We start from the raw sequence: 26,527 nt of genomic DNA, 5'->3' as shown, positions 1-26,527 counted from the left end.
GTTATGTCAACTAAAATTATATATAAATACAATATGATCCAAAAAAGCGGCGTCGGCGATGGCTATAAAATGAAGATCAGAAATATTTATCTAGTTTTTCCTTTCTCTATTATTTGTGATATTGCTGTATTAAAGTATTAAAAAAATATAATTTAGTTTTTACATTTAAAAAAAATAAAGATAGTTATATTAAAGCATTAAAACAATCAAATTGATAAATATCGCATAAAGTATTAAGTATGGTTTGTGGTATGTGGTGTAAATAAAACAGATATTATCTTAAATAATTATTCTTTAGTAAAATTTAATTTACATGTTTCACATTTACATAATATTAACAATAAAAAATAATTAATACATTACTTGGGCATGCATTAAGTTATTACTCTTGATATATCTTATTATTGCGATGTAAGAGGTGAAATTCCTGCCGGAGTTTCTAGATTTTTCAATAACTGTTGTAACCAATGTTTTGTTGATTTGTCTTCTTGCAAACACACATTAAATGTGTTATCTTTTAATTGATCAGGCAGGCATTGCCTCAAAGCTTCTCTGGCTCTAAAATACAGAATCACTTGAAAGTAAAAATTTAGTGGTATTTTAGAAAAAGAATTAAAATATATATTTTTATGTTTTCGGTTTCAGTTGCTTTTATTTTAAGTGAATATAAGCGTTACTCATTGTAATTTGTAGATCGCTTCCTATTGTCGGTGCCAGTGCCATAACCCCATCCATAACCATAGATAAAAGTAAATAACAATCTATCAAAATAGATATAAAAGTTAATAGTAAAATATTTTAGTGATGGGCAAAACTGTTATTTTTAGATAACAGTTGAAACTGTTATAGTTATTTATAAAAAACAGCTTAAAATAACAGCTTAAAAATAACAGGTTTCTTTATTTTATTGCTAAATATCTGAAAGAATATGAGGCGGTCACCGCCAGGCGTATTAACGCAGTTGCAACAATGACGTGCTCGGTGGTAGTATTTCCAGGGTGTCATAACATTTCTAAATATCGATTGTTATCTAAAATACCTCTCTAAAAACGGGGGTTGTTTACAAATAAGCGCTGTTTACAAATTGCGATATAAAAAAGCCAAAATGCCGCCACTCGTCTATATCTATAAATTCCGATCTACCTACGCCCTACCCCTCGATCCGCGTAGATTCTGAATTGCGTAGCAGTGTACAGGGTGCATCTCACTCGACGGGCGAGAAGCTCTTCGTTATGATTTTACCATTTGCGGTCAAAAAATAGCAATATAAGAAAATGTGTAGTATATTCTTCATAAGTAAACCAACTACACACTAGAGTTCGAATTAATTTTACACTTAAACTAGCATGTACAGTTTGACAAATATAGGAAGAGACTTGGGGATAGCACCGGTCGCGCACACGATAGAGAGAGAACGCATTCGGCGGAAGAGAGATGCAGTTACGCTACGAAAAATCTGATTGAAGCAAATTTGTGGGATGTCCACTGCGCATCGGGGGGCGTCTCTTATTTTATATTTCTCACGTCTCTAGCTATACTTGTTAAGTTGTACCCGCGACTTCGTTCGCATCGAATTATTAATTTGTAATGGTGATGATAAAGCAAAGCAAGAATTTCCATTAACATACAAACTGGATAAAATTTTCTCACATTTGCCAAAAATATGCTTTAAACGTCGAGCAGTTTAAGCAGAATCGTGGTTAATCAATTACTCAACTTTTTGGAACACCCTGTATTATTTTTTAAAAAATTTCAAAATATGTAAAAAAACAAAATAAATTATGCGTGTCCAATCGTTTTCCCGAAAGACTAACCGTTTTTTAAATAATAAATATTGTAATATTTGAGGGGCGTTTTCACCCTCTTGGAATTTGAGATTCGAGAAACCCCTCCTTATCGCACCTCTACACCCCACAGTCAATCCGTTTACCAAAAATCAGCTTTAAACGTCAAGCAGTTTAAGCAGAATAGTGATTACTCAGTGGTCATATTTTATGAAACACCCTGTATATATTTTGTAAAAATCTCAAAATATGTAAAACAACAAAATAAAATATACGTGTTTAAGAGTTTTTTCGAAAAACTCACCAGTTTTTAAATAAAAAATATTCTAATATTTGAGGGTGGTTTCACCCCCTTAGAATTTGAGTTTCGAAAAATCCCTTCTTATCGCACCTCTACACCCTAAAGTCAATCCGTTTTCCAAAAATCAGCTTTTTACGTCAAGGGCTTTAAGCAGGATCGTGATTAATCAATGACCAGATTTTTCAAAACACCCTGTATACATTTTTAAAAAATCTTAAAATATTATTCTGAAAATTTTTCAGAATAAATAAATACTTAAATATTGAAACTTAATAACAAAGTATTGAAACATACAGCGCCATAATATCTCGACCTCCGCCCGTTATGCTCGTAACAGGTTGAAAAACAATATGTATCTAAAACAACTGATGCGTTATTCTCCAACCTGTTTCAAACCTCCGATTATCTCGAACGCCGTTCTGTTATGCTCGTAACAGGTAAAAAAACAACATAGCTAAAACAACTGATGCGTTATTCTCCAACCCGTTGCGAGCCTCCATCGACAATCGACCGATGCAGCAGCGCTCCTTTCCCACTCCTGTTATCTCGACAGCCAGGCGTTATGCCCGCAACTGTTTCAAAAAAGCTGCTTTTATATCCTATTATTTTTAAGCTGTTGTCAGCCCAACACGACGCGCCGCGCCGTAGCGCATACCCCACTCCGTTGTCCGTTGTATCTCGCCGCCTGTATCGATGGTTGTCGAAATAATAGGTTTTCCATCCATACACGTACATAGTTTTTTGGAATTGCTTCGAGCAGCATCGAATTTCGTGGCGGTGCAGAGCGCCGACTTCGTTTCACGAACACTCGATCTCTGCGTGTCGTTATTTTATATCTGTTATTTTTTAAAAGCAGTAACGGTTGCGTTATGTTATTTCTAAATAATTGTTATAAAATAACAGATAGTTAAATAACAACCCATCACTAAAATATTTAGAGTCAAAGCGCCCCTCCCTGTCCTTAGTCAAGACTACGTTTAACCCATCGCCTTCGCCTTTGAATTCAAAGAATTTGTGAAAATAAGCGTTACTCATTGTAATTTGTAAATCACCTCCTATTGTCGATGCCAGTGCCATAACCCCATCCATAACCATAGATAGAAGAAAATAACACTCTATCAAGATCTTTGAATAAAAAGATTAAGGAAGGAGCATATCAAATATCTTAGATCCACCGCGAAGGGACTCAAATATGGCGGACTTAAATTCCGGTTTATCAGTGCCGTTATAATTTTATTTAAAAAGTGTAAAACTATGATGTAGGGTAGACGTGGGGTAGACCATGTAGGCTCAATAATTTGTTGACTCAACATTTTACATTGTGATGACATACTATATGTCAGTTGCTGTCTAAAATGTCATCTTGATAACAAAAAGTTAGTTATTGTCAGAAATAGTTAAAATCATGTTAAAATATTAAAATTCACAAGTTATAATTAGATATTCTATATTATTTCAAAAACAAAAACATAATGGTACAGCGTAATGTTGATATGCAGGTCCCAAACAAAAAGTGCTGTTATATTTTTCAGCTTTCGTTATCAGCCGCGGAAGTTTCAGTGATTTTAATGTTGTCGGATATTTTTATTTGTGAAATACAAATATTGCGTTTGGATTGCAAAACTAAAAGTGGAAGTTTTATTGAAATGTAAGTAAGCGTTTGTCCATTTTATATTTTACTTTTTTCATACCTACGACAAATATACATATATTGAAATTTTATAATTCGTTTTATTTAGAAAACAAGCCTGTAATCCTGTAATTGACATTGTTGTGTAATATATTCCATTTAAATGTAATATATTACTTTACAATTAAAAAAAATGTAAATTTAAAATATATATATTAACCCTCAACTGTGTGGGGTCCAGCGGACCCCAAGCACTATTTAAACCTCTGTAAAATGTTTACGTTTAAGAATTAGGCCTCGCCGCGCCGTTTACCTTTAAGTTAGGGTACCAAAATGCAACTGTTAAAGGCGCACTTGATTTTATCAAATATTGTTTCTACAAGCGGTGGCTAAAGTTACATTGGGGTCTGTGTGGCACCACCACGCCAAGAATGTTACATTATTAGGATGGTGGGTAGTCTAAAAAGTGTGCCTCACTGGGACACTAATTTTGAGGAAGCATTGAGTGGTTTGATGAACTTGAAGAGGCTTAACTGAGATGAATACCATCGAGACATTGATTTTTCTCCGAAGAGTAACTATAACTCCGATTCTGAATCTCTTACTTATAGTAGAGAGAAAATTGAATAATCAATACCAGAAAAGAAAGTGATGTGGTATATGGCAACCATATCTCAATGAAGAAATGACAAAAAACAAAAATCTCATGAATCAAATGTGCACGATCCATGTGCGTCAAATGCAGATCCTATATTAGCATGAACTGTATTTGAAAAAGTTATGTACATTCAAGGTTTGCAGTTTTGTTGAAAATAATTTATGTTTATTACTTTAGCTTCACATTTCAGTTGTGTGTACTTTTAATAATACGGTAAAATCATAAAATATATATGTTTTTAATTTCTATGGGTTTCTTAGCCAAGTTATATTTCTGTTGTCAAAAATTCCTAAAAAATGCGTTTTACTTTATTTTTGTGTCCGTTCATATTAATTTGTTGAAAATTAATGAAACTGTTTGTTTATAAGTTTGAATTTTTCCATAGATGTCAAATCTGTTTTCAATTCAAAAACAAACCAGTATTTTTTCGACGCAGAACCAAATTTAATAAAACTATTTTTTTACTATTTCTCATTGACAAAATACATTTAAAAGGCATTATACCGGGTGCGTCTCAAAAGTGGCTCACCCTTATGACTTTTTTATTTTTTCAGATAAAACAACGAGATTTGGTATGTTAGTATATGACATAAATTAGGATTGATTGACACATTCAGTTGTTTTCGGTCACTTCTGGTTTTAGCGGAAACTACTACAACTTTTGATTTTTAAACGGCACCCTCGGTATTTTTTTACTTTATTCGATAGAAAATGACACTCTGAATAGAATGACATGTCATATGTCAACTTTTAACATTTTCGCATATGGTTTATTTTAAATTATAGGATGCGGTTCATAACGACAATTGAGACTAAGTGTGTGGTATCAAATTATTCGTAAAAAAATATACTAATGAACCACCCTCGTTCCATATGAAAAAATTGAGATGATTAAAAATACGATTTGGGCATCTTTGAACCGACCAGGACAAGACACTAAAAACATTATACGATCAAATCTATTTTTCCAAGGCTTCTTGATTAAAAATTAGTGTTTTTAACATAGCCATGGCACTCTAGATTCAAATTTAAAATACAATTTGCTTTTGAGCGAATATGTCAAATGTTGACATATTATATGTCATTCGATTCAGAGTGTAATTTCCTATCGAATAAAGTAAAAAAATACCGAGGGGTGCCATTTAAAAATAGAAAGTTGTGGTCATTTCCGGTGAAATAGGAAGTGACCGAAAACAGATGAATACGTCAATCAATCCTAATTTATGTCATATACTAACTTACCAAATCTCGTTTTTTTTTTATCTGAAAAAAATAAAAAAAGTTATAGGGGTGAGGCACTAATAAAACGCATCCGGTATGTGCTTTATAGATAACCAAATAAACTAGTATACTCTAAAAAATATTTTTTCCTACCACTAGCGACGTATCTTGTCCTTAATACAAAATTATTTTGTCAAAATTAACCATACGCAAATAAACCATATGCACAATCACCTGCCATTTGAAATCAAATCCATAACATAATTTTCTTCATTTCGCAAAGCATTGAAATCTTATTTACTAGACCAGGCTTTCTACGCCGTAAATGACTTATATGTTGATGATCGAATTTGATCTTGTAAACACTGGTCTAATATTTGCTATTACTATATTTACTATAAACTTACTAAAGAGGACAATGTCCATAAGTAACTTCACCTTTTATCATCCGTTGATTAATTATTGACAAGCAATACAGTTTTTTTCACCAAAAAATTAATAGACATGAAATAAAATTCAAGATATTTTTTTTGGTTCAAAATTAGGATTTCTTGCAATCTTCTAAGCAAGAACTATTTTTTATTCAAAAAACATATTTAAAAAAATAAAATATCACTTTTTTGCAGCAGAGTACTTATTGTCGGTTGCATACCGTTAATTTAAAGCCATATCCAAAATATCTTCACATCCAAAATCCAATGCATTGAAATAATCCATTTTAAAAATGAACATAGCTGAATTAATTACAAAATAAAAACACTGTATATACGATTCATTTGACACATTCACAAAACATCCCCCTTTATAACTTTATCTGTCATGTTAAGAAAATGAAAGTAAATAAGCGCAAATAAACCATATGCACAATCACCTGCCATTTGAAATCAAATCCATAACATAATTTTCTTCATTTCGCAAAGCATTGAAATCTTATTAATGACTTATATTTTGATGATCGAATTTGATCTTGTAAATACTGGTTTAATATTTGCTATTACTATAAATATTTACTATAAACTTACTAATTATGTTTGAATCTTATTTTTATTCTTTGAGATTGTAAACATTTATAAATGTTTATTTTAAACAATAAGACTGACAATGTAATTTGTATACTTGTTTTGTATTCTCTTTTGTTTGTTTACTTTACCTTTGTCTACAAATTGTAAATTTTTTTGACAATAAAGACATTTATTATTATTATAAAGTGCCTCTCGAGTTTGTTCGCATACTAAAAATTTCAATTAATTCCTGTATATATTTTTAATATATTTTTTAAATTGACAATTTTTTAATTGTAAAGTAATATATTACGTAACAATTAGGTATGTCAATTACAGGCTTCTTTTATATCATTTTTTAAATAAAACGAATTATAAAATTTTAATATACCGGGGGCGTCTCAAAAGTGGCTCACCCCTATAGCTTTTTTATTTCTACAGATAAAAAAAAAAAAGATTTGGTATGTTAGTATATAACATAAATTAGGATTGATTAACGTACTCAGTTGTTTTTAGTCACTTCCGGTTTCACCGGAAATGACTACCACTTTTGATTTTTAAATGGCACCCCCGGTATTTTTTTACTTTATTGGATAGAAAATTACATTCTGAATAGAATGACATATTATACGTCAATACGTCATTCTCGCTTAATAAAAAATCGTATTTTAAATTTCAATCTAGAGCGCCATGGCTATTTTGAAAAAACTAATTCTTAATCAAGGAGCTTTGGAAAAATAGATTTGATCATCTAATGTTTTTAGTGTCTTGTCCTGCCCAGTTAGAAAATGCTCAAATTGTATTTTTAATGATATCTCAATTTTCTCAAATGGAACGAGGGTGGCTCATTAGCATATTTGGAAAAAGCATTTTTTTACGAATAATTTGATACCACACACTTGGCATTTCGAGTCAAATTTTCGTTACAAACCCCAAGTTATAATTTTAAATAAACAATGCAAAAACGTCAAAAGTTGACATATGATATGTCATTCTATTCAGAGTGTTATTTTCTTTCGAATAAAGTAAAAAAATACCGAGGGTGCAATTTGAAAATCAAAAGTTGCAGTCATTTCCGGTGAAACAGAAAGCGGTCGAAAATAATTGAATACGTCAATTAATCCTAATTTAAGTCATATACTAACATACCAAATCTCGTTTTTTTAACTAAAAATAAAAAAGTTATAGGGGTGAGCCACTTTTGAGACGCACCCGGAATATATATTTGTCGTAGGTATGAAAAAAGTATAAAATGTACAAACGCTTACTTACATTGCAATAAAACTACCACTTCTAGTTTTGCAATCCAAATGCAATATTTCTCTTTAACAAATAAAAATATCCGACAACACTAAAATCACTGAAACTTCCGCGGTTGACAACGAAACCTGAAAAAAATAGCAGCAATTCTTGTTTAAAACCTGCATATCAAAATTACGCTGTACCATTATGTTTTTGTTTTTGAAATAATATATATAATAAAATATTATAGAATGATTGTCTAATTACTAATTATAACTTGTGAATTTGGATATTTTTACTATCTCTGACAATAACGAACTTTTAGTTATCAAGATGACTTTTTAGACAGCAACTGACATATATGTCATAATATTTTAATTTTAAATGTATGTAATATAATTTAAATTAATAAACTGCAACTTTACACTAAGAAAACATTTATACATTCACAAAATACAGCAAAAATAATATAGTTCGAAAACAAAGAAAATTGAATTAAAATTAAAAAGTTAAGCGCGACCCCTTGTGTCAAAATTAGATGATTAAATTTTCGCAATTTTTACACCATTTGATGAACGGTGGCGCCTCTAGTTTTTGTTCGCACGGTTAGTATTTTACTCCCGTTTATGACCGTTTAAAGAGAAAAGTTCTAAAGAGGGATGTTTTGTGCATATAAGTTTCCAGGCAATGTCCATAAGTAACGTAACCTTTTATCATCCGTTGATTAATTATTGACAAGCAATACAGTTTTTTCACCAAAAAAGGAATAGACATGAAATAAAATTCAAGATATTTTTTTGGGTTCAAAATTAGGATTTCTTGCAATTTTCTAAGCAAGAACTTCCCCCTTGTTCACAAAACATCCCCCTTTATAACTTAATTTTTTTTATTTTTTAAAAACTTTTAAACATCCAACCTTTATAGCCAAACAAAACACTGTATATACCGATATTTATCGGTAATTCGTATTTGTTATATCTATAATTTAATGCATATTCAGTTATTCCTGTATAAAGTTTATAATTAAATTTAAATAAATTTATTTTTCATAGTGACGACTGGTCCTAAAAGGCACAGGGGCCATCTAATTTCATAAAATTTAATTGGAACAAGAAAGAAAACATCCAATTTTCTGTTACTGCATTTAATGGTGCGTCCAGAACTGAGGAGCCAAGCGCTAGACGAGAGCAAGAGAAGAGTGAGACAAGAGCGAGGCAAGAGAGAGACGAGAGCGAGACGAGAGCGAGATATTTTCTATTTATTTTTTGACGCAAACCTGCCACGAGACAAGCGAGTTGGATCATAGTGAAAGGTGACCGGTTTGTGTAAACATGTCTGATGAAAAACCTGCAGCAAATAATAAACACATAAGTAATAAATTTTTGTATCTTTAACATGATATTTGGTTCGTCGCATTTTATACATCGTCGATTTTTTTCCTTTTACGCTTCATTTGTTTCGAGACACGACGTCTATTACAAGATTCGTTTTTTAGAACAAAATATTAAATAGAAAAGTTATAGGAAAGGTTAAGAAGCACATTTGAAAATTACTGTAGAGTATACAGGGTACTTCAAAAAGTGTTACGGATATAATATACGAGTACTAAGGGCTGGCAAAGGTTAGTCTTGGGTCGAGATTTCCGTATGTAAGAAGAGTACAATGCGTTTATAATGTACTGAACAAAGAGAGGACAGTAAACACGTTGCCAAACATATGAAATAAACCGAGAAACTGTGCACATCGCTAAGAGACGTGGAAGGGGATATAGCAGATTTGTCGCAGTTGACCGGTCGACCCAATAATACCTCTGTCAGTACTTAAAGTTCTAGGGAAAGGTGTACGCCATGCGTTCAGCTTCACGATTTAATTACGTCTCGTGATACTTAATTTGTTCATTTATTAACGAATCGTTGTAATTTTCCCTATAGCTTGAATTTTTTTAAGTGCAAGCTAGAAACACTTGCATTTTTGGTAAAAATAAGTGGAATTGAGTGAGTGTTCGATAGTGGTCGCGCTATTAGAACTCTGAATTCAAAAATCGATATCTCGAAATCTATTAGAAATAATAGATTGTAGTTTTTTTAAAGAACTTTGTTAATATTTCTGCTGTATTTTCTTTGTAGACAGTATGTGAAAATCTTTATCAATAAAAAAATTACACAATTGCTCAAAATTGCTATGCTCTAAAAGTAAATGGATGGATCGTTTACAATTTTTGAATAGAAAAAACAACCTTATCGAATTTTTCTTATGTAAACATATTGTAAAATATCCGATCTTGAAAATAAAAAAAAGTTTCAATATCTAAAGTGGTTCTTGAGTTATGGCCTGTTATGTGTTAAAAAGTTGAATTTTTAAATTATCGCGATTACTGACGTTTTCTCGTTATAAAAAAAATGACACATTCACGATATCCTTATAATTCCATTTCAGATACTCAGAAACATGTCTAATGATTTTATCTAGTTCTCTTGAAAAAAAAATTCTTTTAAATATAAGCGGTTTGCGATCGTGATTTTATGTACTTTACTTGATAGGGAAAGGCGTATCGGCAACGCCGCAACAGCACACCGTCGCGCGTCGCGTCGGTCGGTCGCATTTCTCTCACTCCGACTTAATAAGATCCCTATGCGATTTACTTCCACACATGTAAATGCCGACCCAAAAGTAACAGTTGCCAGCACGGTATATGTTTTAATGGGAATACCCTATTTTTATTTTATTATTAGATTCTACGTACAATTCGGTAACTTATTTTGCATATCATATTATATATTATATAAGGTGCCCCGGTGGCGTAGAGGTACAGGCTCTCGTCTACCAATCTCAAGGTAGTGGGTTCGATTCCCACACCCGGCATTGCATCAGCCGATTTTTATTAAAATAAAAATAGTTTGGGTACCTAAGTCGACTCAGCTTTAAATGAGTACTTGGGATTCACAATCCTGAGGTAATAATAGGCGGTTGAAGCGTAGTGCTAGCCACATTACCTTCCTTGTATACCGAACGGCTCTAGTATGGCAAGCTGTACCTTGCTACTCCCAAGGCGTTAAACGCTATATACAGGAGCTATTATTATTATATATTATATGTATATCTAAAATAATAGATTTTGTAAGAATTCAATTTGTTTAAAGAAATGTTAGATTTCGGTACGGTAAAAAGTATCAGTGACGCAAAATTTGTAAATTCTATCAGAAAAAATGATAATACATACGGTGTACCATTTAAAAATTTGAGATTACTTAATTTTAAATAGTTGAAATTCATAAATCAGTCTAATATCTCGCAGTTGAGCGACCCTACAAAAAACACGTCCAGACTTAGCCGCGAGCTTTCTTTGATCGGCCTCGGCCGGCCGTCGAAAAACAAACAGGGGACAGATAGCAACGAGGCTCCGTGGGTTGTCTCGCGAGGCTCTCGCGAGACCCGTCGACACTTAGCAAATTTGGGATGTCTCGCGCTCGACTTCTCAGGTCTGGACGTACCATAACAATAATAAATAATAACACAACTACACAATAAAAGAAAAGTGGGGTATGCTTTTTACCAGACCATCATATCCTATAGTATTTTTCGACGCCTGAGCACGAATCCGCTATCAGAATTTTATTACTATCACATCTAATTTTTTTTGCTAACCTCAAAAGTAAAAAAAAATATTTCTTACATATAACACTATAGCCTAATGTAAATGGACATGATAAACTCAAAACACCCTTCAGAATTGAGCTAGCATGTCTCATATTTTTTCTAACCTCAAAAAACCTACCACAAGTCATGATTTTCGAAAATCGAACGGATCTTAACCAAATCCGGTATAGGTTTTTTTTGGATCGCTGATCATAAATCTGACATCGGATTCTCAAAATTCAAACTGGCGGATCCAATATGGCAGATGCAAATTTCCAAAATCGCACGTATCTTAACCAAAAGCGGCATAGGGTTTTTTTTGGATCGCTGATCATGAATCTGACATCGGATTCGCAACATTCAAAATGGCGGATCAAATATGGCCGACGCGAATTTAAAAAAACACGGATCCGAACAAAATCAGTATATGGGAGTTTTTTAGGTGGCTGATCGCGAATCTAAAGTCAAATGGGTCATTGATCGCGAATATGACGCGGGGCTGGCAAAATTCAAGATGGCGGATCCCATATGGGCGACCTCAAAAACGGTGTGAGTCCGATTCGAATCGGTCCTGCGCCCACAGGGTAGATATTCTTCAGCGACCTAAAAAAAACTCCCATATACTGATTTCGTTCGAATCCGTGGTTTTATTAAATTCGCGGCCATATTTGAACCGCCATTTTGAATTTTGCGAATCCGACGTCGGATTCACGATCAGCGACCCAGAAAAAACCTATGCCGGTTTTGGTTAAGATCCGTGCGATTTTGGAAATTCGCATCTGCCATATTGGATCCGCCATTTGAATTCTGCAAATCCGACGTCAGATTCATGATCAACGACCTAAAAAAAACCTATACCGGTTTTGGTTAAGATCCGTGCAATTCTCGAAAATCAATTGAATTTGAAGTTAGAAAAAATATGAGACATTTTAGCACAATTCTGAAGGGAGTTTTGGGTTTATCAGGTCCATTTACATTAGGTTATAGTGTTATACATAAGAAAAAAAATTGACTTTTTCCTACATTTTCCTAATTTTTTACGGATTTTTTGAGGTTAGAAAAAAATGAGATGTGATAGCGTAATTCTAATAGCGGATTCGTACTCAACGTCGAAAAATACTATATGATATGACGGTCTGATAAAAAGCATACCCCACTTTTCTTTTTTGTGTGGCTGTGTAATAGTTAAAATAGATAGAATCAGTGATTTATGCTATATTCAAATATAACAAATCTTAATTACCTCGGGTTATCTGACAATCTCAAGTAACATCTTACAACATGTTTGAGTAATCTAGCAGATGGTTCTTTTGCTAACGATATCACCATTTTGCCCTAAAAAAGTAATAAATATGAAATATGTGATCAGACAAATCATGCAATACAAATCAATAGTTTTATAACATTATATGCATAAATACAGAGTATTCCAAAAACATGTGCCACTCTTGTGGGAAAATTGTAAAATGTATAGGAGGGGGGGGGAGTAAATGACCGCGATCTTGCAGATCTATTGCATCCGTCCTTTCTTGAGTTATAACTCATCATAGTCTCAGGACTTTGACAAAAGTCAGTATCTGAGATGGTTTTACAGAGGATAGTTAGTTCCCCATCTCTGATATCAGTCGTACCAAAATTCATGGCACGGATAGTTGTCGACTCGGCGCATCAGTGATGAGGTGTTTTGGTGTTTCTCATTTTTTTAGCTTCCATTTACTGATGCTGGTCCAGTTAGTGGAGTGTTCGCTCCTTTTTCAACATAGATGTCTGCTTTTTCATTGCCTTCTATCCCTGGGTGGGCAGAGTAGGAGGACGTAGGAGGATTACATTTGCCTAATTTGTTCTGATTTGTGGGGATATCCTCACGTAAAAATAAGAGTTATTTTTTATATCAACATAGGTCCGATTCTGATTTGTTTCATAGCTACAAGGAGTTAAATCCTTTTTTTTTTGTATTATTATAATTGTCTTTTAAGTGCTTTTAGTGATTTGAATGAAATTTTGAAAGTTAAAGTTACTATAAGTCCATGGGTATTTCGCAGGGGAATTTTGGTGTACAACCTCTAGGAATTAGTGGGGAATTGGTAGGGAATTAAAGGAATTAGTGAAGAATTACTAGGGAATTAGAGGAATTAGTGAGGAATTAGTGGGGAATTAGAGGAATTTAGTGGGGAATTTGTTCGCTTATAGATGATAGTAACTGCATCGATACAAATACCTCATTGAAAAAATTACACAAAATCGATATCCAGAATGAGGATAATGTTCTATCCGAATGGAATAGAAAAAAATATCAAAGGTGTGAGAGGGAGAGACGAGCTAGAGAAAAATTGGTAGATGACCAAAGTTTAATCACGGATTACTTTTTCATCACTGAAAAAGTGAGCGAAATAGTCATTAAAAACAGTGAACTAGCGAAGAAACTTTTGGAGAATATAAGTGAATTAGAAACTGAACAAAAGACTGATATACCGCGACTTCTCAAAACATTGCAAGATGTATCACTCAATTCTACTTGCTCAAACAATCAAAATAGGTACGATGATGCTACAAAAAAATTCGCGGTGTATCTCTTTTATATTGGAGGCAGGTTACTTTACGAAACACTACAATCAAATTTGAAAAATAGCTTACTCTCAATTTCTACGCTAAATAGATTCGTGGACGCTAAAAACGACGCCCTAGGAAGGTGAATTTGATTTCAAAGGCCCCTCGTCTTTTAAGAGCTATGCGTTTAAATACTGATTTGGTATCTTCTTTAGCAGAAAGAAAAACATATTCCACACATAAGCTGCAGAGCCCCTATATTCTTCGTCAGATCCAGACTGGGAGTGGTATCAGTGTAGCATAGACAAAATGAAGAAAGCTATGTACAGGACACCACTCATATTTTAACAAAAATGCGTACGCGTTTTCTAAAACCGAAAATAAATCTACCGATTGGAAAATACACTGCCACCTCGGATAATTTCAGGGACGGATAATTGATCCTAAAGGTTTCAAAAGATAAACACCTTCTTACAGATTCTGATCTCAAAAATGAAGACAAGATGAATTTTGCCTCCGCAAAAAAAATGTGCAGTCTGATGGTAATTGCACAACTTAATAAGGAAATTCCACAAAGTAAAGGTAATGTGGCGTATCTTAAACTTATGAATTATTCCTCGATTCCAGCACTTTTCTTTACTAGAATCGGGAGAGCTTGAATTAAAGAAAAAAAAAGAATACAAAACATTAGAAAATTTTTTGACCAGTAATTGTTACCTTTGCACCGAGATGAACGCCCACGCTTTAATTAAACTGATACTGAAGATTAAAAACTCTGAGTTAAGACCAGAAATGTTAAGCATCGGCATTCTTGGTAGCCAAGTCTATGATTTTTAGCCAAGTCTATGAATCATCCATGACCTCTACTTATTCCACAGTAATCAATTTTAGTATAAAGGATATTTATGCTGAACCGAATTGAAAAAATTAGCACAATAAATAATACCATAAATTATCTAAGGGGAACTTTTGCATTTCCAAGAGAAAACAATAGATTGAAAAACAGACTGAAGGAAGAAAAATTACCACTGGAAAAAGAAGTCCCCAATTTGGATATCAAAACTACAATTGAAGAATGGTCGTAAAAGATATGAATCGTTTTGGAATCAATGCCAAGGAAAACGACTGGAAATATATGCAGATACCATTATTTACAAGACTGCAGAAAAAAGGTCAGGACAACGAAGATATTGACGAAGATGGTGTTGAACTTAACTAAAACTCCGAGGAAAATGAAATTGACCAAGATATAGCAAATTGTGTCAATAATAAAGATTGTATAATTATGGACAAGGTTGCGGACTTAATTTCTAACGAGATCCCTAATCGCGAATGTGATGATTCTTTGGAAACATGTTTCATAAGTTTAAAAGATTTTTCCCAAAAAAGTACATAGCATATCGGAAAAATCACCGTATATATAACTCACTCTTGGCAAGAAATCTTCGATTATTAAAAAGTCATCGTACTGCTGGCTTTTAGATCAGTCTAATGGTACAGCGAGTACTGACCGACTGAAAAGATTCATTGGAAATGCAAGCAAAACTTAGAAAAAACAGCTTCTAAGAAGTCCCAGTTGCCCTTGGCAATGAAAAAATCTAAACAGAAGTTACCCATGGATCAAGCTGATAGCACGAGCACAGACTCCTCTACTGATTCGGACGTGATGGAACTCGACGACTCCGATGATTCGGAAGAGTTTTCAGATAGAATGCTTCCCTCCAATTTATCGGAAACTGATGGGCTCTGATGGATATACATTTAGAAAACTATAACGCAGTTTTCTATGACCAGTCGTGGTTTATTGGTCGAATTATTGAAGATAGGAGAAATGCAAATTATAAATTCAGGTTTCTGAAAGCAGAGCTCGACAATTTAACGGTCGATTCTCACTATACCTTCCATATCAGCTTCCTTCCGTTTACATAAAATATTATATCATGTAAATGAATTGGACAATGCACACTATCCGTTCCGTTTCCCTTCCGTTCCATATCCTTTCCTTCCATACATTTTTTTGTCGGACGGACTGAAGCATATCGGAAACAGCGTTGTCAAGTTCTTACATTTGTACCAGCTCTGTTAAAATATTGCTGATATTTATTAATGTTTTCACCTCTTAATTAAATCTGCTACCTTTTTGAAAAGATACAAATTTTTAAAATAAAACTTTCGTAATGGTATAATTTGTATAATAAAAAGTATGGAACTGATACGGAACGGAAGCTTACGTATAGCGTCCATACAATAAAAAATACGGAACGGATATGGAATGGAAACGGAAGGTATAGTGAGAATCAACCTTTATTTGGCCCAAGAAGGAAGACACAGAGATAGTTCATAAAGAATTTATTCTTTACTGTCCTATTATGGTCCATTCCAGTTGAAGCGGACAGATCAAATAAATATCAGGAGAAGATATGAAGCATTTAAAAAACAATAGCCGTTTATTTTTGTTCGATAATACCAAAATATTCCACAAGAAATGTGTTCAATTTTTTAACTTTTTTATGTTTTTTGATAAAAAAATATGGTGTTTCTTTAGTTTTTTTTTAATTCAAAACCGAAGGTTATATCTACAGCAAACACTATAGACATTTGTTGAATAACTTACCATCATGTGTGGCCTAGTTTACGTAAGTTATTCGGAGAGGAAACTAGTGATAGTAGGGAAATTAGTTGGGAATTAGGGGAATTAGTTGGGAATTAGAGGAATTAATTGGGAATTAGGGGAAATAGTTGGGGAATTAGAGGAATTAGTTGGGAATTAGCGGGGAATTAGTATAAATTTTGGGAATTAGTGTATACATTTTATCCTGCGGTTTACGCCTCTCTATAAGTACTACATATTTATGCTAAAAAAGTGCCGACACTGGGGGGGTTATCGTGGGTTACCACTGTAATACTTCCCTAAAAAATTCATGTGCGCCACTGACCTTTATTCTCTTGTTAGCAAAATTGTGTATGTCGTATTAACTTTTATTAAAATTTGAAACCCTGATGTGCTAGCTACAGTCTGTCCAACGACAAGATCCTTGACAGTGATAGATGTGTCTGTCATTTTATTTTCAAATTAGTTTATTTTATTTTACAAAGAAATAAGTTGGTACAATTGGAACGCATAGCAGAAAATTAATATCTTTAAAATTTGACAAATGATTACTTCAAAATATTGTGAATGAAACTGTATAAAATTGAGAAAATCTAATCGAGTTACTTTATTAAAAACAATAATAATTACAGTATGTGTTAATACAAAAGAAGCAAGGGTGTATTTAAAAAAAACACACATACCAAAAAAGATTTCCGGCTTTCAAGCCGTGTTTCAAACTCAAGCAACTTCCTGCATTTATTGTTACATTTATCAATATAGGTAATTATTCAATATATGATTTATTATTTACCTATCGTGTGCTGCTATTTTACAGATACTCTAGTTTTTGCTATCATATACAAGATAGTATACAAACTTTATTTGTGGCTAATACATCTCTCTGGTCATAATCTCTGGCAAACTGTCTCTGACGGTCTCTAGGCACCGAATATTAACTGTAAACTATGGTCAGGGTCAACACTTAATTTTCCAGCGAGTTTTCCTCCACTTAATTTTAAAAAACACGAAACCCACGTAATAACACAGGCCAAAATGCAAAATGCAAAATATTTATCATTTCTATTTGACACAAAATTATAACCTATAAATTGGCAAGACTTTGACAACTCTCAAAAATCTTAAGACGAGTTCACACGCATCGGCGCGGCGTTCGTTTGTCGTTCATCGTTCCGTCAAACCAATAATATTGAAATATGATCTGCCATTTTTGAAATAAACCAATAAAACTGGTTAAAAACAACAAGAGATGACGCATGACGGATTTATGTATAAACCCATCCATAGTTAATTTAAAAAATATTAGAAACTTTTTTTAGTTAAATAAATGGATTGGTATGGACGTCATCTGCATTTTTTCTGTCATCGTCTGTCGAAATCTTACCTGAGAAAAAAAAAACAGAGTATATAGCAAAATTTAAAAAAAATAATGGTATTTAAGATAATTACAAAAGACCATTTTTTTAAGTTTTAACATCCTATAACTTTAAAACTTTCCGCACCCATGTTTATAAAAACCTTTTTCATATTTATTGATGAGAAATCAATGAGTACTTATTTAATACACTGAACAGTTAATGACATTAAAAAAAATTAAGGATTGCTATATTCTGTTTTTTTTTCTCAGGTAAGATTTTGACAGACGATGACAGACACACGATCGGTAAATAATAATCATATTGAATAATTATATTGATAAATGTAACAATAAATGCATTAACCATCTTTTCACAGCATTTTCTTCTGACCACCTACTTTACGCCATCTTAAAAGCACCACTTGAAAGTCAAAATGTTTTTTAGGTTAACTTAGAAGAAAACCACGCGTTCCCGAGATAAAAGGTCTTGATAGACAGACGGACGGACAGACAACAAACTGATTCTACAAGGGTTCCTTTTATTTCTTTTGAGATACAAGACCCTAAAAAGGATTTTTTAAGCATAAAGCGATCAATTCAATTCCAGTTAACAAAATTTTCCTTTCAGAATATCAATTTGTTAATATGTCCTCACATCGTTGAAGAAGTTGCTCGAGCTTGAAACACGGCTTGAAAGCAAGAAATCTTTTTATATCTTTTTTTGATATGTGGTTTTTTAAAATAAATCTTTGCTTGTTTTGTATTAACACATATTGTAATTGTTTTTAATAAAATAACTCGATTAGATTTTTTCAATTTTATACAGTTTTTTTCATAATACACTCACCGGCAAAAAAACGGGCCACTAAAAACTAGTCCCAATTTCGATGATTTTTTTTATATTGTAAATTAATTCCTTCTTAACGGATGCTACGTCAGAAATTTTTATTCGCGACCAAACCAATTCACATGTAAACGCGCAAACTGAAGACGTGCTCGACGATGTCTTGGAAGACCTGAGGTCCTCTGGCAGGCCTCCTTGCAGACAAGCTGTTTTCTTTTAATCTTCGTTGGATTGTTCTCTCACTGACTTGAGTTCTACGCACGGCTTGTAGCAGATGTTGATTCTGAAACGCTGTAATTCTACGATTTCGTAAAGTATTCAGGGCAATAAAGCGGTCGTCAATTGAATTTGTCTTCCGTTTTCTTACGGAACCCACTCGCCTGGTGAAATTTCCCCTTTCCATATACCGATTCCAAGCATCCTGGACTGTTGTTCGAGGTATGCCCAGGGTATCGGACACATAACGTTGACTTCGGCCATCCTCAATTAAAGCCACAATACGAGCAACATCCGTCACAGATAATTACATTTTTATTATTTGACAACTGTCGTTGTCATATTGCAAGTACTCATAAATCAGTTTTCGGCTATGTCGCCTTGATTATTTATACATAAAACTTTCTGCCTGCGCAGCATTTTTCCAAGACGTTCGTTTTAAAGCAGCGTATCTCCAATAAAAAGAGAGATAATGTCGTGATTAAAAAAACGAAATGCTCACAAAGGATGAGGCTACAATGTGATTTGATTTAGCAATAGCTACTACAGCTGCTGCACCCTACAGGGTGTTACAAAGTTCGGGCAAAAAACTTCGTCTTATTGTTGTGCCCTGTATATGCTCAAAATAAATTCGGAATAAGAATTTCTGAGGTAGCATCCGTTAAGAAGGAATTAATTTACAATTTTAAAAAAAAAAACATCAAAATCTAATGAGTGGTTTTAAATATATTAATTTTCTGCTATGCGTTACAATTGTACCAACTTATTTCTTTGTAAAATAAAATAAACTAATTTGGAAATAAAATGACACACATCTATCACTGTCAAGGATCTTATCGTTGGACAGACTATACTAAACAATTAATAAAATTGCATTTCTCTTATCAAAGGGACCAAAATCGACAAACTATCAAGAGACGACTTTTAATCAGCATTATATAACGGGCTACACAATTTTGCTAAGGAAAGAAAAAACAGTGGCGTAAAAATCCTTTTTCTGTAAATTCAATATTCTAGTGATAACCCGTATGCACGTCCCTGGTGAATCTGTCAACACTTTTTTAGCATTAAAATATGTAGCACTGATAGTAATTTTTAGCCGCAAAATTGAATTCAAATTACTAAAAGCATTTTGAAAAAAATTATAATAAAAAAAAATGAAGATCTTAAGTGAAGTACAAAACAAAATGTTAATAAATGTTATTTTTGCCTGAGGAATCTCCCCACAAGAGATGGCACATGTTTTTAGAAACACCCTGTATATGAATATGTCATAAATTCTTAACAAATTTTAATAAATCAGACTCATTTCATATATTCTTTAATTGTAAGACATGTATTTTTAAATAATATACAGGGCGGTCCGAACTGTATTCCAGAAACTTTGGCAGCATATTCTGCAGATAAAAATAAGTAAAAAAGTTCGTATAAATGTATGTCCTAAAATGCTTAGTTTCAGAGATACAGGGTGTAGAAGTTTCATTTTTATTTCGACTTTTCCAAATAATTTCTGCAGTAACGCCAATATTTGGATGAAAATTGGTGTCTGGGAGTTTTTTGACATGAGAAATTTGATTTTGATGTCAATATGACTCCTACTAGTAGAGGGTGCCATCTACATATTTCTAACTGGTTTGAAGAGTAAGTAACAATTTTCCGTCCATTACTTAAACTTTACGTCCGTACCTGTATAAAACTACTGAGTAAAAAAATATTCATTTACGATGTTTTTTACGTAAAAAATGTTTCTTGGTAAAAATCGCTACGAGTATTGATTTTCGAGATTTTTGCGATCAAAATTATCAATGCCTGTCATCATTGACATAAAATTAAACATGTTGACTAAATAGTTATTAGACTGAGATCATAAATTTGAAAGTTTTTTTGTCAAAAGTTCAACAGAAACTGTTATACCATCATTTTTTGCAGAAAAACTTAGAATTAATTTAAAAAAATAAACATTACCCAAATTTATTATTTCAGTGAAATAACTATCTGCTCAACGTGTTTATTTTTCGTCAATAATGACATGTATTGACTATTTCCATTCTAAATATTTTGAGAAGGGTTGCTCGTAACAATTTTCACAAAAAGATATTTTCTCGGTAGTTTTATACAGGTACAGACAAAAAGTTATTCGCTTCAAAACAGTTAAAACACATGTAGGTGGCGCCCTCTACCAGTAGGAGTCATGTTGACATCAAAATCAAATTTCTCATGTGAAAATACTTCTAGACACCAATTTTCATCCAAATATTGACATTGCTTAAGAACTTCTACACCCTGTATCTCTGAAACTAAGCATTTTAGGACATACATTGATACGAACTTTTTTACTTATTTTCATCAGTAGAATATGCTGTCGAAGTTTCCGGAATACAGTTCGGACCACCCTGTATAAAGTAAAAAATTACACAACACAAACATAAATAATACCTAGTTAAACTTCTTGACAAAAAAACCCTTACACATTGAATTAAAATAACTAGAGTCTGTTCAACGAGAGAAGGGACAATTTAGACCAACCATATTGAAAAAATAATAGATAAATAATTTCAACTTAAATTAAAATGATAGGCAACAACTGTCACTTTCATTATTTTCTTGGTTGGATAATGGTATTAATATATAATAACCAGACTAATCCAAAATACCTATTATATATTTTTCACAAAAATACTATAAAATAGATATTTATCCAAGTCACATATTACTAAAAATAAATTTTAGAGTACTTACTAATATCATAGCTACATGACTAAATCTGTCATAAGTCTGGCAAATATATGACAATCCACTTTCATCCAGCAATATTTTTTGTAAAATAAATGTTGCCACTGTTTTGCTCAATTCTGATCCGGTTTCCATGATTCTTAGACAAAGTGGTATAATTTCTGTCGTTAACAAAAAAGTTATAACTTCCTGTTCATCAGTCTGAAATGGGAATTGACAGTAGAACATGTCGTATGATAAAATAATGGCATCAAGTTGACTTGAAAATGACAATCAATGGCATTAGCTATACAGGGTGAGTTTTCTACAATGTTCTCTATGGATATCTTGGAAACTACTGAAGATAGAGAATTGGTTAAATGGGGAAAGAATTGCAGTTTTGTGGGGTCATAAATATGCACCTTTCAAATTTTCAAAAAAGTTCATGGCTTACTAGATATTTTGAAAAAAACAAATTTTGGATATTTTTATAAATGGTCCCTAATTCCATTACACATTTTAGACAAAAAATTTCAGATAAAAGTTGTAGATAATCACATTCTTAATGAGATTGTGTTCTCCACTTTTTTCTAGAGCCTGTAATTTTTGACATATGACACAAACTTATGTTTTTTAAAATGGAAAACATAGTTGGCCATGACTTCATAAAAAGCGCCATTCTTTAAGCTTTTCAGCGATATAAGCTAAAATATGGGGTTTTCCAAAAATCGTGGAAAACTCACCCTGTATAATTTTACATAAAAATTGCATAGCAATCTTCATTTTCAAGCCGATTTTTTGTAATAGTGTAGTTATATGTATATAATATCTAAGACAAACCTTAACAAGCGCTCCAATTACACCTAAACTAGTCAGTCTCAAATACTCAAAAGGTCGAGTTTTTGAGACTGTATGTAGAAAGGGGTAGAGAAATAATGGAATGTGAGCCATCAAAAATTGTGAACGAGTTTCTGGATGCGATGCTACACACTGAAGAAGAGCCAAAGCATTACAGACCCTAAAAAACAATATTAGAATTTAAACTTTCAACATGTAATATTACCTACATAAAAATATTAAACAATAAATGAAGACTATTTAACTAATGTTTTTACCTGTTTGACTGGTGAGCTGTGAGGGTTGGTGGATTAATTGCGGGATATATCAAGAGAATTTCTTGAAGCAAAGCCGCTATTGTACCAAAACTGTTCCATAACATTGGTGCTAAGTCAGGTACAATCTCTCGCTTTTTACTAATAAATAAAAACTTAAAGTAATAAATAGCTAGGTATATTATAGTGAATGTGGTACCTTAATTCAAGAAGTGCATTCTCTCTCGTCTCTGGACTGGTCAATTCTAAAATAAATTGATAAACTTTTTCCCTTTCAATTGAAGCACTAGCGGGACTTTGTTGGGTGCTCATGTCTAAAAATATTACCAAATAAAACCAAATACCGAAGTATATTTTTTGTGTATTCTATTGTTGGTGTAAATATGTCAAAAACGAGGGGTAAACCGCTGTCGAATTTCTGTACACTAATGCCAAAAAATACGAAAGTAATGCCAAATAATTTCGTACCAATACCAAAAATACCACGAATATGCTAAAAATACCAACATCTTGTACACCAAAATACAGCAGCGGTTTACCCCTCAGTCAAAAACGAATAAATACGTATTCCTTAAGTTTAAATGATAAAAATCAAAGCATTTACCATTAATCGTGTAAAACATAAATTTTTATAAAAGATACTGACGTAAATTATCACTACTTTAAATTAAAATATAATTAAAATATAAATTTTTGAAAAATTATGCTACCCTCCAAAGAAAAATTCAATGACATTATCTGACATTATTGACATTTGTCGTTTGACATTTTGAACCCTATTGACACCATAGATTAAATAGTATAATGTCTCGGCGGGGGGTGATGGTTATGAGCAGGGTTTGGAAGTAGTTAATTAAGACGTAATTTACCTGATTAACTACGTGTAGTTTTTCTTCAAAAACTACATCTTTTCCCGTTCATTAACTACATGAAAACTACGTTAATAAACTATGTATTGATATTATGAATAATTTTCCTTTGTATGAGGTGTAATAGTGATAATATGATGTAAATATTATATTTAAAGTCATATTTCTGTTTTCTTAAATACATTATGTGTTTTTAAAATTTCAACTTATTATAACCTAACCTCAAACCTTTGATATTTGAAAGTTACATACATAGGTTACGTAAACTACAACCTCTACATAAACTACATTAACTACATATAATGTAGATTATGTAGTTTTTAAAAGTAACATGTAGTTTTCCGAACCCTGGTTATGAGGTTCTCTATTGGGTTCTCTCAAATACGTTTAAATTCCCTATACCGCGGCCTCCCCATAAGAGCAATGAGAGAATTTATGTCCAGTATTGAAGGAGGACAGAAAATCGAGTCGAATGGTTTCATGACATAGGTTCATCCAATGACCTCTAAATAAAGTAGACCCGGCATTTCATTCATAAAAAGAAAAAGATCAGAATCAGACATTCGTTTCTTGTTCTATGCGAGTGGGAACAAGACGCGCTGATCGCAGTCATGAAGGATTCCCGAGAGAATGGCAACGCTGTTCAGAGATCTTGAGAATGTGTGCCAGGGGCGTAGTTACTTTGATTGTAATATATAATTTAATATTATATTCTCGTAAATATGATTTTTGGATACGATATATTGTTGTGCTAGATGGCTCTTCAAATTTTGAAAATGACTACTTCTATACTACAATCACTTCTATACGAAAATAACTAATTGAAATTATGATATGCACATTTCCATAGTAATGTCTGTAAATTGCTCCAGTAGAAATATAATCCATCAACCGTTCAATGAATACGAGCCGAAGACGACTTTTATAAAACATTTATGTGAATTAATGGTATTATTTTGATCGAAGCAACGGTGAAAAATGAGAATATTTTAAAACTGTCGTGACGAATTGCAATTTTATATTAGGTATAAAAATATTACTATTTAAAACAACAATAATAAAGCTCTTTGTTAAACAAAAGAAAATTTCTAAAATATTTACTTATTTCTGGATCAGTTTCTTCGCGGATAATCGGGACCTTGTACTGAATAAATAATTAACTATTCAATAAAACATATTGTTACGGATTCCGTGGGTCCACTAATTTAAACTCACGATAAAATACTTAACGAATTTATTTTCTCACTTTATACACAATTACTAACTTATAACAAACAACAAACTAACTATTTATAAGATTCCTTCACCAAATTGTCCGATTTTCAATTTCCACGCGGTATATTCAAATTTCAAAAAACTGTCTCAGTTGTCGATGGCTCCGGCTTATATACTCTATTGACTGCTTCTCGAAATTTCCCCAATTCTCGGAAAGCGTACTTCTTCATACCAGACAATTCTATTGTCTGATTCCCTTACTTTTCGACTTGACTAAAAGATGGCGCCTGAAAAAGTCTTTTAATTTCTGGCGGATACGTTGCGGTTGTGCAGGCAACCAGTAATACATTTTTAATTTCTGGCGGATGCGCCATTTTTCTTGACATTGCCCTTTCTCAAATTTGATCGTCCCGATCAAGGTTCCTGTCTGGTATCTCTTCAATCGATCCAGATGAACTACTTTCATCTTACTTCTAGGGCTGCGTTGAATCCGGTACACAACATCATTTATCCTCTTGATGACTGTATAAGGACCTTCCCATGCTGGAGTTAACTTTGGGGACCTCCCTTTCTTGCGCTGTGGGTTATATAACCATACCATATCGTCCTGTTGAAATCCCGTAGAATTGGCTCTGAGGTCGTAACGAGCTTTCATCCGGTCACTGGCTAGCGTAATCTTACTTCTTACGGCCTTATGAATTTCCATTAACCTTTCCTTCAGTTCATCCGCGTAGTCCTCTACATTTGTGGTGCCGTCGTCTGGTGATCCGAACACCAAGTCACAAGGCAACCGTAATTCTCGACCAAATAAAATCTTCGATGGTGAAAGTCCGGTGGTGTTGTGAACTGCACTTCTATACGCCATTAGGAACAGCGGTATGTGTTGATCCCAATCTCTTTGATGTTCGGCCACCATTTTCGAGAGGTGTTCTTCAATGGTCTTATTGAATCTTTCGACCATCCCATCAGACTGCGGATGTAAAGCTGTTGTCCTAGTCTTGTGAATACCAAGCAGATCACACATCTTCTGGAACAGTCTTGACTCGAAGTTCCTTCCTTGGTCAGTGTGAAGCTCTAAGGGAATTCCAAATCTACTGAAGACATTATGACTAATACTTCAGCTACAGTCGATGCTTCTTGGTTTGGAATGGCAAAAACTTCTGGCCATTTACTGAAATAATCCATCGCCACTAAAACGTACTTGTTGCCCTTGTGCGTTTCAGGGAATGGGCCTGCAATGTCAACAGCGATTCTTTCGAATGGCAGTCCAACGTTATATTGTTTCATTTTTCCCCTAGATCGAGTGCTTGGTCCTTGGCTGGCTGCACAAATTTTACATTGTCGACACCATTTCTTGACATCTTCGCAATAATCCACCCAGTAAAAGCGATCTCTCAGCTTGCTCAAGGTCTTGTTTACCCCAAGATGGGCTCCAGTTTTACCACCGTGAATTTCTTCCAATACCTGGGTAACTTTCTTCCTTGGTACCAGTAACTGAGTTGTTACTGTGCTGCCATCCGCACTTTCCCATGTGCGCTTTAACAATCCATTCTCAATAACCAGTGAATTCC

The 26,527-nt window shown here is 33.2% G+C and overlaps 1 protein-coding gene across 1 annotated transcript; it reads right to left on the bottom strand.

Annotated features, from left to right (window-relative positions):
* Window positions 1-287: 287 nt before the first annotated feature.
* Window positions 288-23,619, bottom strand: LOC115882983 (CCR4-NOT transcription complex subunit 9). Its single transcript, XM_030901254.1, has 7 exons — window positions 23,477-23,619; window positions 23,072-23,186; window positions 22,876-23,013; window positions 22,601-22,778; window positions 21,788-21,982; window positions 12,717-12,808; window positions 288-558 (listed from the first exon to the last, which is right to left on the bottom strand). The coding sequence occupies exons 1-7, from the start codon at window positions 23,493-23,495 to the stop codon at window positions 402-404; spliced, it is 894 nt and encodes a 297-aa protein (XP_030757114.1). The 5' UTR covers window positions 23,496-23,619; the 3' UTR covers window positions 288-401.
* Window positions 23,620-26,527: the final 2,908 nt, after the last annotated feature.

Source organism: Sitophilus oryzae, unplaced genomic scaffold (genome assembly GCF_002938485.1).
Source record: "Sitophilus oryzae breed Bouriz unplaced genomic scaffold, Soryzae_2.0 scaffold_1801_pilon_pilon, whole genome shotgun sequence".
NCBI classification, from domain to species: Eukaryota; Metazoa; Arthropoda; class Insecta; order Coleoptera; family Curculionidae; genus Sitophilus; species Sitophilus oryzae.
The sequence above is the reverse complement of the archived record's forward strand: the minus strand, read 5'-3'. Positions and strand labels throughout refer to the sequence as shown.